General features: G+C 51.9%; 1 protein-coding gene across 1 annotated transcript; it reads right to left on the bottom strand.

Annotated features, from left to right (window-relative positions):
- Nucleotides 1-7836: 7836 nt before the first annotated feature.
- LOC144490872 (flap endonuclease 1-like) lies at nt 7837-19472 on the bottom strand. Its single transcript, XM_078208562.1, has 3 exons — nt 19263-19472; nt 12785-12902; nt 7837-8331 (listed from the first exon to the last, which is right to left on the bottom strand). The coding sequence occupies exons 1-3, from the start codon at nt 19442-19444 to the stop codon at nt 8260-8262; spliced, it is 372 nt and encodes a 123-aa protein (XP_078064688.1). The 5' UTR covers nt 19445-19472; the 3' UTR covers nt 7837-8259.
- Between the last annotated feature and the right edge of the window lie 528 nt (nt 19473-20000).

The raw sequence follows: 20000 nt of genomic DNA, 5'->3' as shown, positions 1-20000 counted from the left end.
TATATCTCACCCCCTCCATATCCCACTGTTGCTGTATCCCACTCCCTCCATATCCCACTGTCGCTGTGTCACACCCCCTCCATATCCCACTGTCGCTGTACCCCCCCTCCATATCCCACTGTCGCTGTACCCCCCTCCATATCCCACTGTCGCTGTACCACCCTCCATATCCCACTGTCACTGTATCCTACTCCCTCCATATCCCACTGTCGCTGTATCCCACCCCCTCCATATCCCACTGTCGCTGTACCGCCCCCATATCCCACTGTCACTGTACCTCCTCCCTCCATATCCCACTGTCGCTGTACCCCCCCTCCATATCCCACTGTCGCTGTACCCCCCCCTCCATATCCCACTGTCGCTGTATCCCCCCTCCATATCCCACTGTCGCTGTACCCCCCCCCGATATCCCACTGTCGCTGTACCCCCCCTCCATATCCCACTGTCACTGTATCCTACTCCCTCCATATCCCACTGTCGCTGTATCCCACCCCCTCCATATCCCACTGTCGCTGTATCACACCCCCTCCATATCCCACTGTCACTGTATCCCACCCCCTCCATATCCCACAGTCACTGTATCCTACTCCCTCCATATCCCACTGTCGCTGTACCCCCCCTCCATATCCCACTGTCGCTGTATCTCACCCCCTCCATATTCCACTGTCACTATATCTCACCCCCTCCATATCCCACTGTTGCTGTATCCCACTCCCTCCATATCCCACTGTCGCTGTGTCACACCCCCTCCATATCCCACTGTCGCTGTACCCCCCCCTCCATATCCCACTGTCGCTGTACCCCCCTCCATATCCCACTGTCGCTGTACCACCCTCCATATCCCACTGTCACTGTATCCTACTCCCTCCATATCCCATTGTCGCTGTATCCCACCCCCTCCATATCCCACTGTCGCTGTACCGCCCCCATATCCCACTGTCACTGTACCTCCTCCCTCCATATCCCACTGTCGCTGTACCCCCCCTCCATATCCCACTGTCGCTGTACCCCCCCCCTCCATATCCCACTGTCGCTGTATCCCCCCTCCATATCCCACTGTCGCTGTACCCCCCCGATATCCCACTGTCGCTGTACCCCCCCTCCATATCCCACTGTCACTGTATCCTACTCTCTCCATATCCCACTGTCACTGTATCCCACCCCCTCCATATCCCACTGTCACTGTATCACACCCCCTCCATATCCCACTGTCACTGTATCCCACCCCCTCCATATCCCACAGTCACTGTATCCTACTCCCTCCATATCACACTGTCGCTGTACCCCCCTCCATATCCCACTGTCGCTGTATCTCACCCCCTCCATATTCCACTGTCACTATATCTCACCCCCTCCATATCCCACTGTCGCTGTATCCCCCCTCCATATCCCACTGTTGCTGTATCCCACTCCCTCCATATCCCACTGTCGCTGTGTCACACCCCCTCCATATCCCACTGTCGCTGTATCCCACCCCCTCCATATCCCACTGTCGCTGTATCCCACTCCCTCCATATCCCACTGTCGCTGTATCCCACCCCCTCCATATCCCACTGTCGCTGTATCCCACTCCCTCCATATCCCACTGTCGCTGTATCCCACCCCCTCCATATCCCACTGTCGCTGTATCCCACTCCCTCCATATCCCACTGTTTCTGTATCCCACTCCCTCCATATCCCACTGTCGCTGTATCCCACTCCCTCCGTATCCCACTGTCGCTGTATCCCACTCCCTCCATATCCCACTGTCGCTGTGTCCCACCCCCTCCATATCCCACTCTCCCCGTATCCCACACTCTCTGTATCCCATCCTCTCCATATCCCTCTCTCTGTATCCCACTCCCTCCATATCCCACTCTCCCTGTATACCACTGTTGCTGTTTCCCACCCCCTCCATATCCCACCCCCTCTGTATCCCACTCTCGCAATATTCCACTGTCGCTGTATCCCACCCCTTCCATACCTCACTCTCCCCAAAGCCCACTGTCGCTGTTTCCCACCCCCTCTGTACCCCCATCCCTCCGTATCCCACCCCCTCCGTTTCCCACCCCCTCTGTACCCCACCCTCTCCGTATCCCACCCCTGCCGTATCCCACCCCGTCCGTATCCCCCCCTTCGTAGTCCATTCTCTTTGTATCGCACGATCTCCGTATCCCACCCCCTCCGTATCCCACCTCCTCCGGATCCCCCCCTTCGTAGTCCATTCTCTTTGTATCGCACGCTCTCCGTTCCCCACCCCGTCCGTATCCCACCCTCTCCGTATCCCCCCCTTCGTAGTCCATTCTCTTTGTATCGCACGCTCTCCGTTCCCCACCCCGTCCGTATCCCACCCTCTCCGTATCCCTCCCCCTCCGTATCCCACCCTCTCCGTATCCCTCCCCCTCCGTATCACACCCTCTCCGTATCCCCCCCTTCGTAGTCCATTCTCTCTGTATCCCACGCTCTCCGTATCCCACTCTCTGCCTCTCACATTGTTCCCCCTTTCGGACTTCTCCGTACCTGTCCTGGGAGTGTTTGATGGGGGACAGGGTCGAGGAGCTTTACTCTGTATCTAACCCCGTGCTGTACCTGTCCTGGGAGTGTTTGATGGGGACAGTGTAGAGGGAGCTTTACTCTGTATCTAACCCCGTGCTGTACCTGTCCTGGGAGTGTTTGATGGGGGACAGTGTAGAGGGAGCTTTACTCTGTATCTAACCCCGTGCTGTACCTGTCCTGGGAGCGTTTGATGGGGGACAGTGTAGAGGGAGCTTTATTCTGTATCTCACCCCGTGCTGTACCTGTCCAGGGAGTGTTTGATGGGGACGGTGTAGAGGGAGCTTTACTCTGTATCTAACCCCGTGCTGTACCTGTCCTGGGAGTGTTTGATGGGGGACAGTGTAGAGGGAGCTTTATTCTGTATCTCACCCCGTGCTGTACCTGTCCAGGGAGTGTTTGATGGGGACGGTGTAGAGGGACCTTTACTCTGTATCTAACCCCGTGCTGTACCTGTCCTGGGAGTGTTTGATGGGGACAGTGTAGAGGGAGCTGTACTCTGTATCTAACCCCGTGCTGTACCTGTCCTGGGAGTGTTTGATGGGGGACAGTGCAGAGGGAGCTTTACTCTGTATCTAACCCCGTGCTGTACCTGTCCTGGGAGTGTTTGATGGGGACAGTGTAGAGGAAGCTTTACTTTGTATCTAACCCCGTGCTGTATCTGTCCTGGGAGTGTTTGATGGGGGACAGTGTAGAGGGAGCTTTACTTTGTATCTAACCCCGTGCTGTACCTGTCCTGGGAGTGTTTGATGGGGGACAGTGTATAGGGAGCTTTACTCTGTATCTAACCCCGTGCTGTATCTGTCCTGGGAGTGTTTGATGGGGGACAGTGTATAGGGAGCTTTACTCTGTATCTAACCCCGTGCTGTACCTGTCCTGGGAGTGTTTGATGGGGGACAGTGTATAGGGAGCTTTACTCTGTATCTAACCCCGTGCTGTACCTGTCCTGGGAGTGTTTGATGGGGACAGTGTAGAGGAAGCTTTACTTTGTATCTAACCCCGTGCTGTACCTGTCCTGGGAGTGTTTGATGGGGGACAGTGTAGAGGGAGCTTTACTCTGGATCTAACCCTGTGCTGTATCTGTCCTGGGAGTGTTTGATGGGGACAGTGTAGAGGGAGCTTTACTTTGTATCTAACCCCGTGCTGTACCTGTCCTGGGAGTGTTTGATGGGGGACAGTGTATAGGGAGCTTTACTCTGTATCTAACCCCGTGCTGTACCTGTCCTGGGAGTGTTTGATGGGGGACAGTGTATAGGGAGCTTTACTCTGTATCTAACCCCGTGCTGTACCTGTCCTGGGAGTGTTTGATGGGGACAGTGTAGAGGAAGCTTTACTTTGTATCTAACCCCGTGCTGTACCTGTCCTGGGAGTGTTTGATGGGGGACAGTGTAGAGGGAGCTTTACTCTGGATCTAACCCTGTGCTGTATCTGTCCTGGGAGTGTTTGATGGGGACAGTGTAGAGGGAGCTTTACTTTGTATCTAACCCCGTGCTGTACCTGTCCTGGGAGTGTTTGATGGGGGACAGTGTAGAGGGAGCTTTACTCTGTATCTAACCCCGTGCTGTACCTGTCCTGGGAGTGTTTGATAGGGACAGTGTAGAGGGAGCTTTACTCTGTATCTAACCCCGTGCTGTATCTGTCCTGGGAGTGTTTAAATTGTACCCAGTCTGAACGCAGTCAACTTTAAAAGCCATTTGGATCAGTTTGAAAGCAAATCAGGTGAAATAAGAGACGTATGAATTAGATTCAGTCATGAGACACTTCGGATTGGGTTTCGTAGTTTGTCCTTTCGCAAGAACACATTTAACTAAAAGAAAGGCCAATTATTGAAATCCTGAAAAAAAAGTTTGAGGAATGGACAATTTTCCAAAATTGGCCAAACTTTTCCTCCCAGCATTCCACAGTTTGTTGACAAAGTAACTGGAAGCAGGAGTCGGCCATTTTGACCTCTATTATGGAAAGGAAATTATTAAACTAGAAAGAGTGCAGAAAAGATTTACTGGGATGCTACCGGGACTTGATGGATTGAGTTATAAGGAGAGGCTGGATAGACTGGGGCTTTTTTCTCTGGAGCGTAGGAGGCTGAGGGGTGATCTTATAGAGGTCTATAAAATAATGTGGGGCACAGATCAGCTAGATAGTCAATATCTTTTCCCAAAGGTAGGGGAGTCTAAAACTAGAGGTCACAGGTTTAAGGTGAGAGGGGAGAGATACAAAAGTGTCCAGAGGGGCAATTTTTTCACACAGAGGGTGGTGAGTGTCTGGAACGAGCTCCCAGAGGCAGTAGTAGAGGCGGGTACAATTTTGTCTTTGAAAAAGCATTTAGTTACATGGGTAAGATGGGTATAGAGGGATATGGGCCAAACGCGGGCAATTGGGATTAGCTTAGGGGTTTAAAAAAAAGGGCGGCATGGACAAGTTGGGCTGAAGGGCCTGTTTCCATGCTGTAAACCTCTTTGACTATAGTGTTGGCATGGGGGGGACCAGGACAGGTTGTTGGTGACCTGGACACCTAAAAACCTGAAGCCCTCGACCCTTTCTACTTCGTCCCCGTTGATGTAGACAGGGGCATGTTCTCCTTTACGCTTCCTGAAGTCGATGACAATCTCCTTTGTTTTGTTGACATTGAGGGAGAGATTATTGTTGCCGCACCAGTTCACCAGATTCTCGATCTCATTCCTGTCTCTGTCTCACCATTGTTTCGACGATTGATCTGCTGTGGCGGCACCCCGAACCAATGAACCACATTTAAAGAGATCTTCGCCGTTTCCAATCCAAGACACACAGCAAGATCCCACAGCAAAGCAATCATGAGGTCAGCTTTTCCAATGATCTTTACTTGTGGAATAATACCAGTCAGGATGTGATGTAGAAATCTCCAACTCTTCTTGAAAATAGTGGCCACAGGATCATTTACACTCATCCTGAAAAACAAAACCTTCCCTCAGCACTGACGCTCCCACAGTGCGGCGCTCCCTCAGCACTGACCCTCCCACAGTGCGGCGCTCCCTCAGCACTGACCCTCCCACAGTGCGGCGCTCCCTCAGCACTGACCCTCCCACAGTGCGGCGCTCCCTCAGCACTGACCCTCCCACAGTGCGGCGCTCCCTCAGCACTGACCCTCCCACAGTGCGGTGCTCCCTCGGCACTGACCCTCCCACAGTGCGGCGCTCCCTCAGCACTGACCCTCCCACAGTGCGGCGCTCCCTCAGCACCGACGCTCCCACAGTGTTATCCACGTCACTGATCCTTCCCTCCTTCCCTCTTCATGAGATCTGTATGCGAGGAACTGACCCAAAGTTGGGTTGGATCAGTGTGAGGGTGCTGGGACCACAACCTTTCACAATATACATTGACGATTTGGAGGAAGGAACTGAAGGCACTGTTGCTGAGTTTGCAGATGATACAAAGATATGTAGAGGGACAGGTAGTATTGAGGAAGCAGGGGGGGCTGCAGAAGGACTTGGACAGGTTAGGAGAGTCGGCAAAGAAGTGGCAGATGGAATACAATGTGGGAAAGTGTGAGGTTATCACTTTGGAAGGAGGATTGGAGGCAGAGACTATTTTCTAAATGGGGAAATGCTGAGGAAATCAGAAACACAAAGGAACTTGGGAGTCATTGTTCAAGGTTCTCTTCAGGTTAACGTGCAGGTTCAGTCGGCAGTTAGGAAGGTAAATGCAATGTTAGCATTCATGTCGAGAGGGCTAGAATACAAGAGCAGGGATGGACATCTGAGGCTGTATAAGGCTCTGGTCAGACCCCATTTGTGAGCAGTTTTGGGCCTCATATCTAAGGAAGGATGTGCTGGCCTTGGAAAGGGTCCAGAGGCGGTTCACAAGAATGATCCCTGGAATGATGAGCTTGTCGTATGAGGAACGGTTGAGGACTCTGGGTCTGTACTCGTTGGAGTTTAGAAGGATGAGGGGGGGATCTTATTGAAACTTAGAGGATACTGCGAGGCCTGGATAGAGTGGACGTGGAGAGGATGTTTCCACTTGTAGGAAAAACTAGAACCAGAGGGCACAACCTCAGGGTAAACCTCCTTTAGAACAGAGATGAGGAGGAATTTCTTCAGCCAGAGAGTGGTGAATCTGTGGAACTCTTTGCTGCAGAAGGCTGTGGAGGCCGGGTCATTGAGTGTCTTTAAGACAGAGATAGATAGGTTCTTGATTAATAAGGGGATCAGGGGTTATGGGGAAAAGGCAGGAGAATGGGGATGAGAAAAATATCAGCCATGATTGAATGGCAGAGCAGACTCGATGGGCCGAGTGGCCTAATTCTACTCCGATGTCTTGGTGGAGTAGTGGATGAGGTGGAGGGCTGTTGTCGGCTGCAAAGAGACATAGATGGGATGCAAAGCTGGGCTGAAAAATGGCAAATGGGAGTTTAACCCTGATAAATGTGAGGTGATTCATTTTGGTATGACAAATTTAAATGTGGATTACAGGGTCAAAGGTAGGGTTCTGCAGACTGTGGAGGAACAGAGAGATCTTGGGGTCCATATCCACAGATCTCTAAAGGTTGCCACTCAAGTGGATAGAGCTGTGAAGAAGGCCTATAGTGTGTTAGATTTTATTAACAGGGGGTTGGAGTTTAAGAGCCGTGGGGTTATGCTGCAACTGTACAGGACCTTGGTGAGACCACATTTGGAATATTGTGTGCAGTTCTGGTCACCTCACTATAAGAAGGATGTGGAAGCGCTGGAAAGAGTGCAAAGGAGATTTACCAGGATGCTGCCTGGTTTGGAGGGTAGGTCTTATGCGGAAAGGTTGAGGGAGCTAGGGCTGTTCTCTTTGGAGCGGAGGAGGTTGAGGGGAGACTTAATAGAGGTTTATAAAATGATGAAGGGGATAGATAGAGTGAACGTTCAAAGACTATTTCCTCGGGTGGATGGAGCTATTACAAGGGGGCATAACTATAGGGTTCATGGTGGGAGATATTGGAAGGATATCAGAGGTAGGTTCTTTACGCAGAGAGTGGTTGGGGTGTGGAATGGACTGCCTGCAGTGATAGTGGAGTCAGACACTTTAGGAACATTTAAGCGGTTATTGGATAGGCACATGGAGCACACCAGGATGGTAGGGAGTGGGATAGCTTGATCTTGGTTTCAGATGAAGGTCGGCACAACATCGTGGGCCGAAGGGCCTGTTCTGTGCTGTACTGTTCTATGTCTTATGGATAAGCGTGAGGGCGAAATGTGTGCCCCGGGCCAGCTGGAGAGAGGGCGGGAGGGGGGCGGGGGGGGAGTTTGCGATTTGCTCAGTGCGATTATCCAGCTTTGGGCAAAAAGAGAACCAGAAGTTGTCCTGGGTGGAACCTTTATTTGAAACAGCAATGTACAACTTTAAAAAAAAAACTATTAAAAAAATATGGGTCCCAACCCCATTGGAACATTGCAACGTTTGACGTGCTGTGTCTGTACATGTGAAACATGTGTGTAATCGACACGTGTCTTATCACTGCGGGGGAGGGGAGGGTAGAGATCGAGGGGTAGATCAGGCCGCACAAGAGGGTTGGTTCGCAGAGGACGGGGGAAAAGCTCTGGACTCTCTTCCGGTCCATTCCTTGAGGCGTGAGTTTGCCTGTAACCCGCCTGTGGTTCTCAGTGACGGTGAGGTTCTTCAGTCGTCCCTCGCTGGGACGTGGGTGGGGTTGAATCTAAATCCTGGGCCGTTCCCCCAAAACAAGAGACCCCCCCCCCTCTCCCCGCCGGGCCGCGTTCAGACTCATTTCCCCTTTTTGAACTTGCCGCCGCCGGTTTTAGCTTTCTTCTTGGCAGAGCCTTTGGGCTCAGGTTCCTGTGAGAGAGAGAGAGACAGGAGGGGAAAATGTCAGAGACAGTCGCTCACACTGTGACTGTATCCTCACTACAGGCTGAGAGACAGTCGCTCACACTGTGACTGTATCCTCACTACAGGCTGAGAGACAGTCGCTCACACAGTGACTGTATCCTCCCTACAGGCTGAGAGACAGTCGCTCACACAGTGACTGTATCCTCCCTACAGGCTGAGAGACAGTCGCTCACACAGTGACTGTATCCTCACTACAGGCTGAGAGACAGTCGCTCACACAGTGACTGTATCCTCGCTACAGGCTGAGAGACAGTCACTCACACAGTGACTGTATCCTCCCTACAGGCTGAGACAGTCGCTCACACAGTGACTGTATCCTCCCTACAGGCTGAGAGACAGTCGCTCACACAGTGACTGTATCCTCCCTACAGGCTGAGAGACAGTCGCTCACACAGTGACTGTATCCTCCCTAAGACTGAGAGACAGTCGCTCACACAGTGACTGTATCCTCCCTACAGGCTGAGAGACAGTCGCTCACACAGTGACTGTATCCTCCCTACAGGCTGAGAGACAGTCGCTCACACAGTGACTGTATCCTCCCTACAGGCTGAGAGACAGTCGCTCACACAGTGACTGTATCCTCCCTACAGGCTGAGGGACAGTCACTCACACTGTGACTGTATCCTTCCTAAGACTGAGAGACAGTCGTTCACACAGTGACTGTATCCTCCCTACAGGCTGAGAGACAGTCGCTCACACAGTGACTGTATCCTCCCTACAGGCTGAGAGACAGTCGCTCACACAGTGACTGTATCCTCCCTACAGGCTGAGAGACAGTCGCTCACACAGTGACTGTATCCTCCCTACAGGCTGAGAGACAGTCGCTCACACAGTGACTGTATCCTACCTAAGACTGAGACAGTCGCTCACACAGTGACTGTATCCTCCCTACAGGCTGAGAGACAGTCGCTCACAGAGTGACTGTATCCTCCCTAAGACTGCGAGACAGTCGCTCACACTGTGACTGTATCCTCCCTAAGACTGAGACAGTCGCTCACACTGTGACTGTATCCTCCCTACAGTCTGAGAGACAGTCGCTCACACTGTGACTGTATCCTCCCTACAGACTGAGAGACAGTCACGCACACTGTGACTATATCCTCCCTACAGGCTGAGAGACAGTCGCTCACACTGTGACTGTATCCTCCCTAAGACTGAGAGACAGTCGCTCACACTGTGACTGTATCCTCCCTACAGACTGAGAGACAGTCACGCACACTGTGACTGTATCCTCCCTACAGGCTGAGAGACAGTCGCTCACACTGTGACTGAATCCTCACTACAGGCTGGGAGACAGTTGCTCACACTGTGACTGTATCCTCCCTACAGGCTGAGAGACAGTCGCTCACACTGTGACTGTATCATCCCTACAGACTGAGAGACAGTCGCTCACACTGTGACTGTATCCTCCCTACAGGCTGAGAGACAGTCGCTCACACTGTGACTGTATCCTCCCTACAGGCTGAGAGACAGTCGCTCACAGTGTGACTGTATCCTCCCTACAGGCTGAGAGACAGTCACTCACACTGTGACTGTATCCTCCCTACAGGCTGAGAGACAGTCGCTCACACTGTGACTGTATCCTCCCTAAGACTGAGAGACAGTCGCTCACACTGTGACTGTATCCTCCCTACAGACTGAGAGACAGTCACGCACACTGTGACTGTATCCTCCCTACAGGCTGAGAGACAGTCGCTCACACAGTGACTGTATCCTCGCTACAGGCTGAGAGACAGTCACTCACACAGTGACTGTATCCTCCCTACAGGCTGAGAGACAGTCGCTCACACTGTGACTGTATCATCCCTACAGACTGAGAGACAGTCGCTCACACTGTGACTGTATCCTCCCTACAGGCTGAGAGACAGTCGCTCACACTGTGACTGTATCCTCCCTACAGGCTGAGAGACAGTCACTCACACTGTGACTGTATCCTCCCTACAGGCTGGGAGACATTCGCTCACACTGTGACTGTATCCTCCCTACAGACTGAGAGACAGTCACGCACACTGTGACTGTATCCTCCCTACAGGCTGAGAGACAGTCGCTCACACTGTGACTGTATCCTCCCTACAGGCTGAGAGACAGTCACTCACACTGTGACTGTATCCTCCCTACAGGCTGGGAGACATTCGCTCACACTGTGACTGTATCCTCCCTACAGGCTGAGAGACAGTCGCTCACACTGTGACTGTATCCTCCCTACAGGCTGAGGGACAGTCACTCACACTGTGACTGTATCCTCACTACAGACTGAGAGACAGTCGCTCACACTGTGACTGTATCCTCCCTACAGGCTGAGAGACAGTCGCTCACACTGTGACTGTATCCTCCCTACAGGCTGAGAGACAGTCGCTCACACTGTGACTGTATCCTCCCTACAGGCTGAGAGACAGTCGCTAACCCTGTGACTGTATCCTCCCTACAGGCAGAGAGACAGTCGCTCACACTGTGACTGTATCCTCCCTACAGCCTGAGAGACAGTCGCTCGCACTGTGACTGAATCCTCACTACAGGCTGAGAGACAGTCGCTCACACAGTGACTGTATCCTCACTACAGGCTGTGACAGTCACTCACACTGTGACTGTATCCTCCCTACAGACTGAGAGACAGTCGCTCACACAGTGACTGAATCCTCACTACAGGCTGGGAGACAGTTGCTCACACTGTGACTGTATCCTCCCTACAGGCTGAGAGACAGTCGCTCACACTGTGACTGAATCCTCCCTACAGGCTGAGAGACAGTCACTCATGGGGCACCTTATCAAACGCCTTGCTGAAATCCATATAAACTACATCTACCGCTCTTCCCTCGTCTATGTGTCTAGTTACATCTTCAAAAAATTCAGTTCGGCTCGTAAGGCATGATCTGCCTTGGACAAAGCCGTGCTGGCTATTTCTGATCATACTATTCCTATCCAGATGTTCATAAATCCTGCCTCTCAGGATCTTCTCCATCAACTTACCAACCACTGAGGTTAGACTCACTGGTCTATAATTTCCTGGGCTATCTCTTCTCCCTTTCTTGAATAACGGAACCACGTCTGCAATCCTCCAAAACCTCTCCCGTCTCCATTGATGACGCAAAGATCATCGCCAGAGTCTCAGCAATCTCTTCCCTCGCCTCCCACAGTAGCCTGGGGTACATCCCATCCGGTCCAGGCGGTTTATCTAACTTGATGCTTTTCAACAGCTCCAACACATCCTCTTTCCTAATGCCCACATGCTCAATCTTCTCAGCCCACTGTAAGTCTGCACTGCAACTACCAAGATCCTTTTCCACTGTGAATACTGAAGCAAAGTATTCATTGAGTACCTCTGCTATATCTACCGGTTCTATACAGACTTTCCCACCGTCACATTTGATAGGTCCGACTCCTTCACATCTTATCCTCTTGCTCTTAACAAACTTGTAGAATACTTGGGGTTTTCCTTTATCCTGTCTGCCAAGGCCTTCTCATGACCCCTTCTTGCTCTTCTAATTTCCTTCTTAAGTTCCTTCCTACTAGTCGTATACTCTTCTAGATTTCTAACATTACCGAGCTCCCTGAACCTTTGGTAGGCTTTTCTTTTCTTCCTGACTAAATTCGTTACAGCTTTCGTGCACCATGGTTCCTGTAACCTACCATAACTCCCCTGTCTCAAAGAACAAACAAGAACAAAGAACAATACAGCACAGGAACAGGCCCTTCGGCCCTCCAAGCCCGCGCCGCTCCCCGGTCCAGGATTGAATCCTGAATCCAGGATCCCCGCCCAATTTTCCAGCCTATCTACATACCAATATCCTATCCACCGAGCTGTCCCTCACAGCTACGATGCTTTGTTCATTACAACCTATTAACTTACCCCCACCCCCCCATTCCAGACCATGTGATCTCCAGGGAGAGGCGAAAACCCAGAGTGAAAAACCCCAAGGCCAATATGGGGAAAAAATCTGGGAAATTCCTCTCCGACCCCCTGAGGCGATCGAAACGAGTCCAGGAGATCACAATGGCCCCGATCGGAAAATGCTTCCCAACCCTAGTCATTTCCACTTCCACGAACACCATATGAATTCCCTGCCCCCGAGACAGGTTCCCAACTATCCGCAGTCTCACTCTGTACTGGCACCAGCAAGATGATCATAGTTGGAACGTTGAAATATATCGGCCGTTCCTTCACTGTGGCTGGGGTCAGAATCCCGGAGGTCCCTCCCTAACCGCGCCGTGGGTTTACCTACACCGCACTGCGGCGGGTTCAAGATGGCGGCTCACCCACGCCCGTCTGAACGGGGGGGGGGGGGGGGTGCAATTAGGGGTGGGTAATAAACACTGGGCCCAGTCAACTACGCCCCTCACCCTCCAGTTTAACCCACAGGTCGAGGGGACACCCCCTGCCCTTCCCCGGGAAACCCCATACCTTGCGCTTAACAGAGGTCAGCGACCCCGTGACCTTGAAGAAGTCGTCCAGCCGCCCCTGGGTGCTGCCCTGTCGCCCCTTCAGTAGCTTCTTCGCTCCGTTCCTGACGCGCTCCTCACTGCCAGGAGAAGGGGAGAGAGATGGTCAAAGAGGCAACGGTTCCTCTTCTCGCTGACAGTCACTCACTTCAGAGTCAAGCGGGAGCAGCAAACTCAACAACATAGCACAGAAACATAGAAGATAGGAGCAGGAGGAGGCCATTCGGCCCTTCGAGCCTGCTCCGCCATTCATCACCATCATGGCTGATCATCCAACTCAATAGCCTAATCCTGCTTTCCCCCCATAACCTTTGACCCCGTTCGCCCCAAGTGCTATATCCTTGAATACACTCAATCATAGAATCCCGACAGTGCAGAAGGAGGCCATTCAGCCCATCGAGTCTGCACAGGCAACAATCCTACCCCAGGCCCATAGCCCCACATATTTACCCATTTTTCCCTCTAACCTACGCATCCCAGGACACTAAGGGGCAATTTACCATGGCCAATCCACCTAACCTACACATCTTTGGACACTGAGGGACAATTTAGCATGGCCAATCCACCTAACCTGCACATCTTTGGACACTAAGGGACAATTTACCATGGCCAATCCACCTAACCTACACATCTTTGGACACTAAGGGGCAATTTAGCATGGCCAATCCACCTAACCTACACATCTTTGGACACTAACGGGCAATTTTTGCGTCATCGATGGAGACGGGAGAGGTTCCGGAGGATTGAGGATGTGGTTCCTATATTCAAGAAGGGGAATAGGGATAGCCCAGGAAATTACTGACCGGTGAGTCTAACCTCAGTGGTTGGTAAGCTGATGGAGAAGATCCTGAGGGACAGGATTTATGAACATTTAGAGAAGTTTAGTATGCTCAAGAATACTCAGCATGGCTTTGTCAAAGGCAGATCGTGCCTTACGAGCCTAGTGGAGTTCTTTGAAAATGTGACTAAACACATTGACAAAGGAAAAGCGGTAGATGTGGTTTACATGGACTTCAGCAAGGCGTTCGATAAGGTCCCCCATGCAAGACTTCTCGAGAAAGTGAGAGGGCATGGGATCCAAGGGGCTGTTGCTTTGTGGATCCAGAACTGGCTTGCCTGCAGAAGGCAGAGAGTGGTTGTAGATGGATCTTTTTCAGCATGGAGGTCGGTCACCAGTGGTGTGCCCCAGGGATCTGTTCTGGGACCCTTGCTGTTTGTCATTTTCATAAATGATCTGGATGAGGAAATGGAGGGATGGGTTGGTAAGTTTGCCAACGACACAAAGGTTGGTGGGGTTGTGGATAGTCTGGAGGGATGTCAGAAGTTACAGAGGGACATAGATAGGATGCAAGACTGGGCGGAGAAGTGACAGATGGACTTCAACCCAGATAAATGTGTAGTGGTCCATTTTGGCAGGTCAAATGGGATGAAGGAGTATAATATCAAGGGTAAAAATCTTAGTACTGTAGAGGATCAGAAGGACCTTGGGGTCCGGGTCCATAGGACTCAAAAATCGGCCCCGCAGGTGGAGGAGGTGGTTAAGAAGGCGTATGGTGTGCTGGCCTTTATCAATCGAGGGATTGAGTTTAGGAGTCCGGGGATAATGATGCAGCTATATAAGACCCTCGTCAGACCCCACTTGGAGTACTGTGCCCAGTTCTGGTCGCCTCATTACAGGAGGAATGCGGAAATGATTGAAAGGGTGCAGAGGAGATTTACAAGGATGTTGCCTGGATTGAGTGGCATGCCTTATGAGGATAGGCTGAGGGAGCTCGGTCTTTTCTCCTTGGAGAGACGAAGGATGAGAGGTGACCTGGTAGAGGTGTACAAGATGTTGAGAGGTATAGATCGGGTGGATTCTCGGAGGCTTTTTCCCAGGGTGGAAATGGCTGCTACGAGAGGACACAGGTTTAAGGTGCTGGGGGGTAGGTACAGGGGAGATGTTAGGGGGAAGTTTTTCACACAGAGGGTGGTGGGCGAGTGGAATCGGCTGCCGTCAGTGGTGGTGGAGGCAAACTCGATAGGGACTTTTAAGAGACTTCTGGATGAGTACTTGGGACTTAATAGGATTGAGGGTTATAGGTAAGCCTATATATAAGCCTAGGTAGGGACATGACCGGCGCAACTTGAGGGCCGAAGGGCCTGTTTGTGCCGTATTTTTTCTATGTTCTAATTTAGCACGGCCAATGCACCTAACCTGCACATCTTTGGACTGTGGGAGGAAACCGGAGCACCTGAAGAAAACCCATGCAGACACGGGGAGAACGTGCAGACTCCGCAAAGACAGTGACCCGAGCCGGGAATCGAACCTGGGTTCCTGGAGCTGTGAGGCAGCTGGTAACCACCGTGCCGCCACCAATGTTTTGGCATCAACTACTTCCTGTGGGAATGAATTCCACAGGCTCACCACTCTCTGGGTGAAGAAGTGTCTCCTCAACTCCGTCCTAAATGGTCTACCCCGAATCCTCAGACTGTGAGCCCCTGGTTCTGGACTCCCCCACCATCGGGAACATCCTCCCTGCATCTACCCTGTCTAGTCCTGTTAGAATTTGATAAGTCTCTGTGAGATTCCCCCCTCATTTGTCTGAACTCCAGTGAAAACAATCCTAACCTGGTCAATCTCTCCTCGTACATCAGTCCCGCCATCCCCGGGATCAGCCTGGGAAACCTTCACTGCAACTCCCTCGAGAGCAAGAACATCCTTCCTCAGAAAAGGAGACCAAAACTGCACACAATACTCTCGGTGTGGCCTCACCAAGGCCCTGTATAATTGCAACAACACATCCCTCGCTCCTGTACTCGAAACCTCTCACAATTTGCCTTCCTTCCGCCTGCTGCACCTGCATAGTAGATTGGTCATGCTAAATTGTCCCTTAATGTCCAAAGATGTGCAGGTTGGGTGGATTGGCCATGGCAAATTGCCCTAGTGTCCAAAGATGTGCGGGTTAGGTGGATTGGCCATGCTAAATTGTCCCTTAGTGTCCAAAGGTGTGCAGGTTAGGTGGATTGGCCATGCTAAATTGTCCCTTAGTGGCAGGGAGATTAGTGGGTAAAATATTTGGGGTTCCGGGGATAGGGCCTGGGTGGGATTGTAGTTGGTGCAGACTCGATGGGCTGAAAGGCCTCCTTCTGCACTGTCGGGATTCTATTCTACTCTAGAATGGGCTGAATGATAGGAAGCAGGGTGTTGGTCACTGGGTATTTTTCGGGACGGAGGAAGGTTTGTCGTGGTGTTCCCACGGGGTGGGTATTGGGATCCTCGCCTGTCCTGATGTATTTTAATGAGCTAGATCTCGGAGTGTGGGCGACAACTTCAAAGTTTGCGGATGACAAAAAGCTTGGAAACATTGTGAACTGCGAGGATTTGATTTGATTTATTATTGTCACATGTATTTACAGTGAAAAGTATTGTTTCTTGCGCGCTATACAGGCAAAACATACCGTTCATAGAGAAGGAAAGGAGAGAGTGCAGAATGTAGTGTTACAGTCATAGCTAGGGTGTGGAGAAAGATCAACTTAGTGCGAGGTCGGTCCATTCAAAAGTCTGACAGCAGCAGGGAAGAAGCTGTTCTTGAGTCGGTTGGTACGTGACCTCAGACTTTTGTATCTTTTTCCCGACGGAAGGAGGTGGAAGAGAGAATGTCTGGGGTGTGTGGGGTCCTTAATTATGCCGGCTGCTTTTCCCCGAGGCAGCGGGAAGTGTAGACAGAGTCAATGGATGGGAGGCTGGTTTGCGTGATGGATTGGGCTACATTCACGACCCTTTTGTAGTTCCTTGCAGTCTTGGGCAGAGCAGGAGCCCCAGACCAAGCTGTGATACAACCAGGAAGAATGCTTTCTATGATGCATCTGTAAAAGCTGGTGAGAGTCGTAGCTGACATGCCAAATTTCCTTCATCTTCTGAGAAAGTAGAGGCGTTGGTGGGGCTTTCTTAACTATAGTGTCGGCGTGGGGGGGACCAGGACAGGAGGAGGACAGTGCAGAACTTCAGTAGGACACAGTCAAATTGATGGAGTGGACAGAGAGATGGCAGACACAGTTCAATGCGGAAAAGTGTGAGGTGAGGCATTTTGGTCGGAAGAATTTGGAGAGACAATATAAAATAAAGGGTGCAATTCTAAATTCTGAAAGGAGCAGAGGGAGCTGCGTGTAAATGTGCATCGATCATCGTCGGTGGCAGTGCAGGCGCAGACAGAAAGTTTAGTTTATTTATTAGTGTCACAAGTCGGCTGACATTAACACTGCAATGAAGTTGCTGTGAAAATCCCCGAGCCGCCTGTTCGGGTAACACGGAGGGAGAATTTAGCACCCTAACCAGCACGTCTTTCGGACTGTGGGAGGAAACCGGAGCACCCGGAGGAAACCCATGCAGACACGGGGAGAACGTGCAGACTCCGCACAGACCCAAGCCGGGAATCGAACCCGGGTCCCTGGCGCTGTGAGGCAGCAGCGCTAACCCACTGTGCCGCCCTTAAGTTAATAAAGCGTATATTGTTGAGAGATTTACAGAGTACGAGAGCAAAGGAGGTTATGGTGAACTTATACAAGTCACGAGTTAGACGGAGGCTGGAATATTGTGTACAGTTCGGGGTGCTGCACACTCTAGGAAGGATGTGAACGCATTGGAGAGAGAGAGAGAGAGAGAGAGAGAGAATGCAGAAGAGGTTTACAAGAATGGGATGAGAAACTTCAGTTGGGATGAATTGGGAGGGGTTGGGAACGTTTTCTTTGGAGAGAAGGCGGCTAAGAGGAGATTTGACAGAGATGTTCAAAATCATGAGGGGGAGAATTGGACAGAGTGGATCGGGAGAAACTGTTCCCGCTCGGAAACAGACCGAGAACGAGAGGCACAGATTTCAAGCAAAGCTGCAAAAGAAGCAAATGTGACTCGAGGGAAGTTTTTCCCACACGGAGAGAGGTTTGGGGTCTGGAATGTTCCGTCTGGAAGTGCGGAGGGGGCAGATTCGATTGAGAGGGACATCTGATGATTATTTGAATAGAAGTGACTTCATCGGCTTCAGGATGGAGAACATGCCCCTGTCGACATCAACGGGGATGAAGTAGAAAGGGTCGAGAGCTTCAGGTTTTTAGGTATCCAGGTCACCAACAACCTGTCCTGGTCCCCCCCGTGCCGACACTATAGTTAAGAAAGCCCCATCAACTTTCTTTCTCAGGGGACTAAGGAAATTTGGCATGTCAGCTACGACTCTCACCAACTTTCACAGATGCCCCATAGAAAGCATTCTTTCTGGTTGTATCACAGCTCGGTCTGGGGCTCCTGCTCTGCCCAAGACCGCAAGGAATACAAAAGGTCGTGAATGTAGCCCAATCCATCACGCAAACCAGCCTCCCATCCATTGACTCTGTCTACACTTCCCGCTGCCTCGGGGAAAAGCAGGCCGGCATAATTAAGGATCCCCCCCCACGCACATTCTCTCTTCCACCTTCTTCCGTTTGGAAAAAGATACAAAAGTCTGAGGTCACGCACCGACCGACTCAAGAACAGCTTCTTCCCTGCTGCTGTCAGACTTTTGAATGGACCTACCTCGCACTAAGTTGATCTTTCTCTACACCCTAGCTATGACTGTAACACTACATTCTGCACTCTCTCCTTTCCTTCTCTATGAACGGTATGCTTTGTCTGTATAGCGCGCAAGAAACAATACTTTTCACTGGATGTTAATACATGTGACAATAATAAATCAAATCAAATCAAAATTCAGGGGTTCGGGGTAAAGGCAGGGGAATGGAACCAAGTCATGATGCTGGATCGGAGAGCTAGTACAGACACGATGGGCTGAATGGCCTCCTTCAACACCCGTGACAATCCATTGACTCAGAGAACATATTCGGCTGTGTAGCTGACTGGAAAACGTGGTCTCTGTTGTGAGCCGCAGAGGGCCAGGACCCGAGAGGCAGACAACAGTGCCTTGCACCCATCTTGGCAGGGCAGAGTCACCATGGTTTTGTGAAAGGGAAAGTCTTGCGACGGGCAAAAAAACACAAACTCCCCGAGTACACAGATAGGCGCTGGGACAGGAGTTCAGTTTATTTATTAGTGTCACAAGTAGGCTTACATTAACACTGCAATGATCCCCGAGTCGCCACACTCCGGTGCCTGTTCGGGTAACACTGAGGGAGAATTTAGCACGGCCCAATGCACCCTAACCAGCCACGTCTTTCAGACTGTGGGAGGAAACCGGAGCACCCGGAGGAAACCCACGCAGACACGGGGAGAACGTGCAGACTCCACACAGACAGTGACCCAAGCCGGGAATCGAACCCGGGTCCCTGGCGCTGTGAGGCGGCAGTGCTAACCCACTGTGCCACCCTGAGACTGGGTAAGGGGAGAATCAAGGAGATGGAAGGGGTTGTGTGGGATGTGAGAAATCTGAGCAATGTCTCTCTAACCCCCCCCACCCCCGCCGCCCGATTCCTACCTGAACTGCTTCTCCGTGCACATGAATTTCACCAGCCCTTCCTCGTCCGGTTCCAGCCACTTCAGTTCCACCGAGTCGGCAGCGACCACATCGGGTTCCAGGAAGAGTTGCCGAGCCTCCTTGTACAGCCAGTCCTCTGGGACTGTGTACTCTGGGCAGGGAAAGGGACAGAACTTCAGCATCCGCTCCGCAGGGTGAACGTCCCTCAGAGGCCTCACCACCCCCCCCCCCAATCACTCTAACCCCCTCCCCCCATCACTCTAACCCCCCCCCATCACTCTAACCCCCCCGCATCACTCTAACCCCCCCCATCACTCTAACCCCCCCCCCATCACTCTAACCCCCCCGCATCACTCTAACCCCCCCCCATCACTCTAACCCCCCCCCATCACTCTAACCCCCCCCATCACTCTAACCCCCCCCCATCACTCTAACCCCCCCCCCATCACTCTAACCCCCCCCCCATCACTCTAACCCCCCCCCATCACTCTAACCCCCCCCCCATCACTCTAACCCCCCCCCATCACTCTAACCCCCCCCCATCACTCTAACCCCCCCCCCATCACTCTAACCCCCCCCATCACTCTAACCCCCCCCCCCCATCACTCTAACCACCCCCCATCACCCCACCTCTAACCCCCCATCACTCTAACCACCCCCCCATCACTCTAACCCCCCCCCCATCACTCTAACCCCCCCCCATCACTCTAACCCCCCCCCCATCACTCTAACCCCCCC

This window comes from Mustelus asterias, unplaced genomic scaffold (assembly GCF_964213995.1).
Source record: "Mustelus asterias unplaced genomic scaffold, sMusAst1.hap1.1 HAP1_SCAFFOLD_3943, whole genome shotgun sequence".
Taxonomy (NCBI): Eukaryota; Metazoa; Chordata; class Chondrichthyes; order Carcharhiniformes; family Triakidae; genus Mustelus; species Mustelus asterias.
This window is presented reverse-complemented; position numbering and strand designations above follow the sequence as displayed.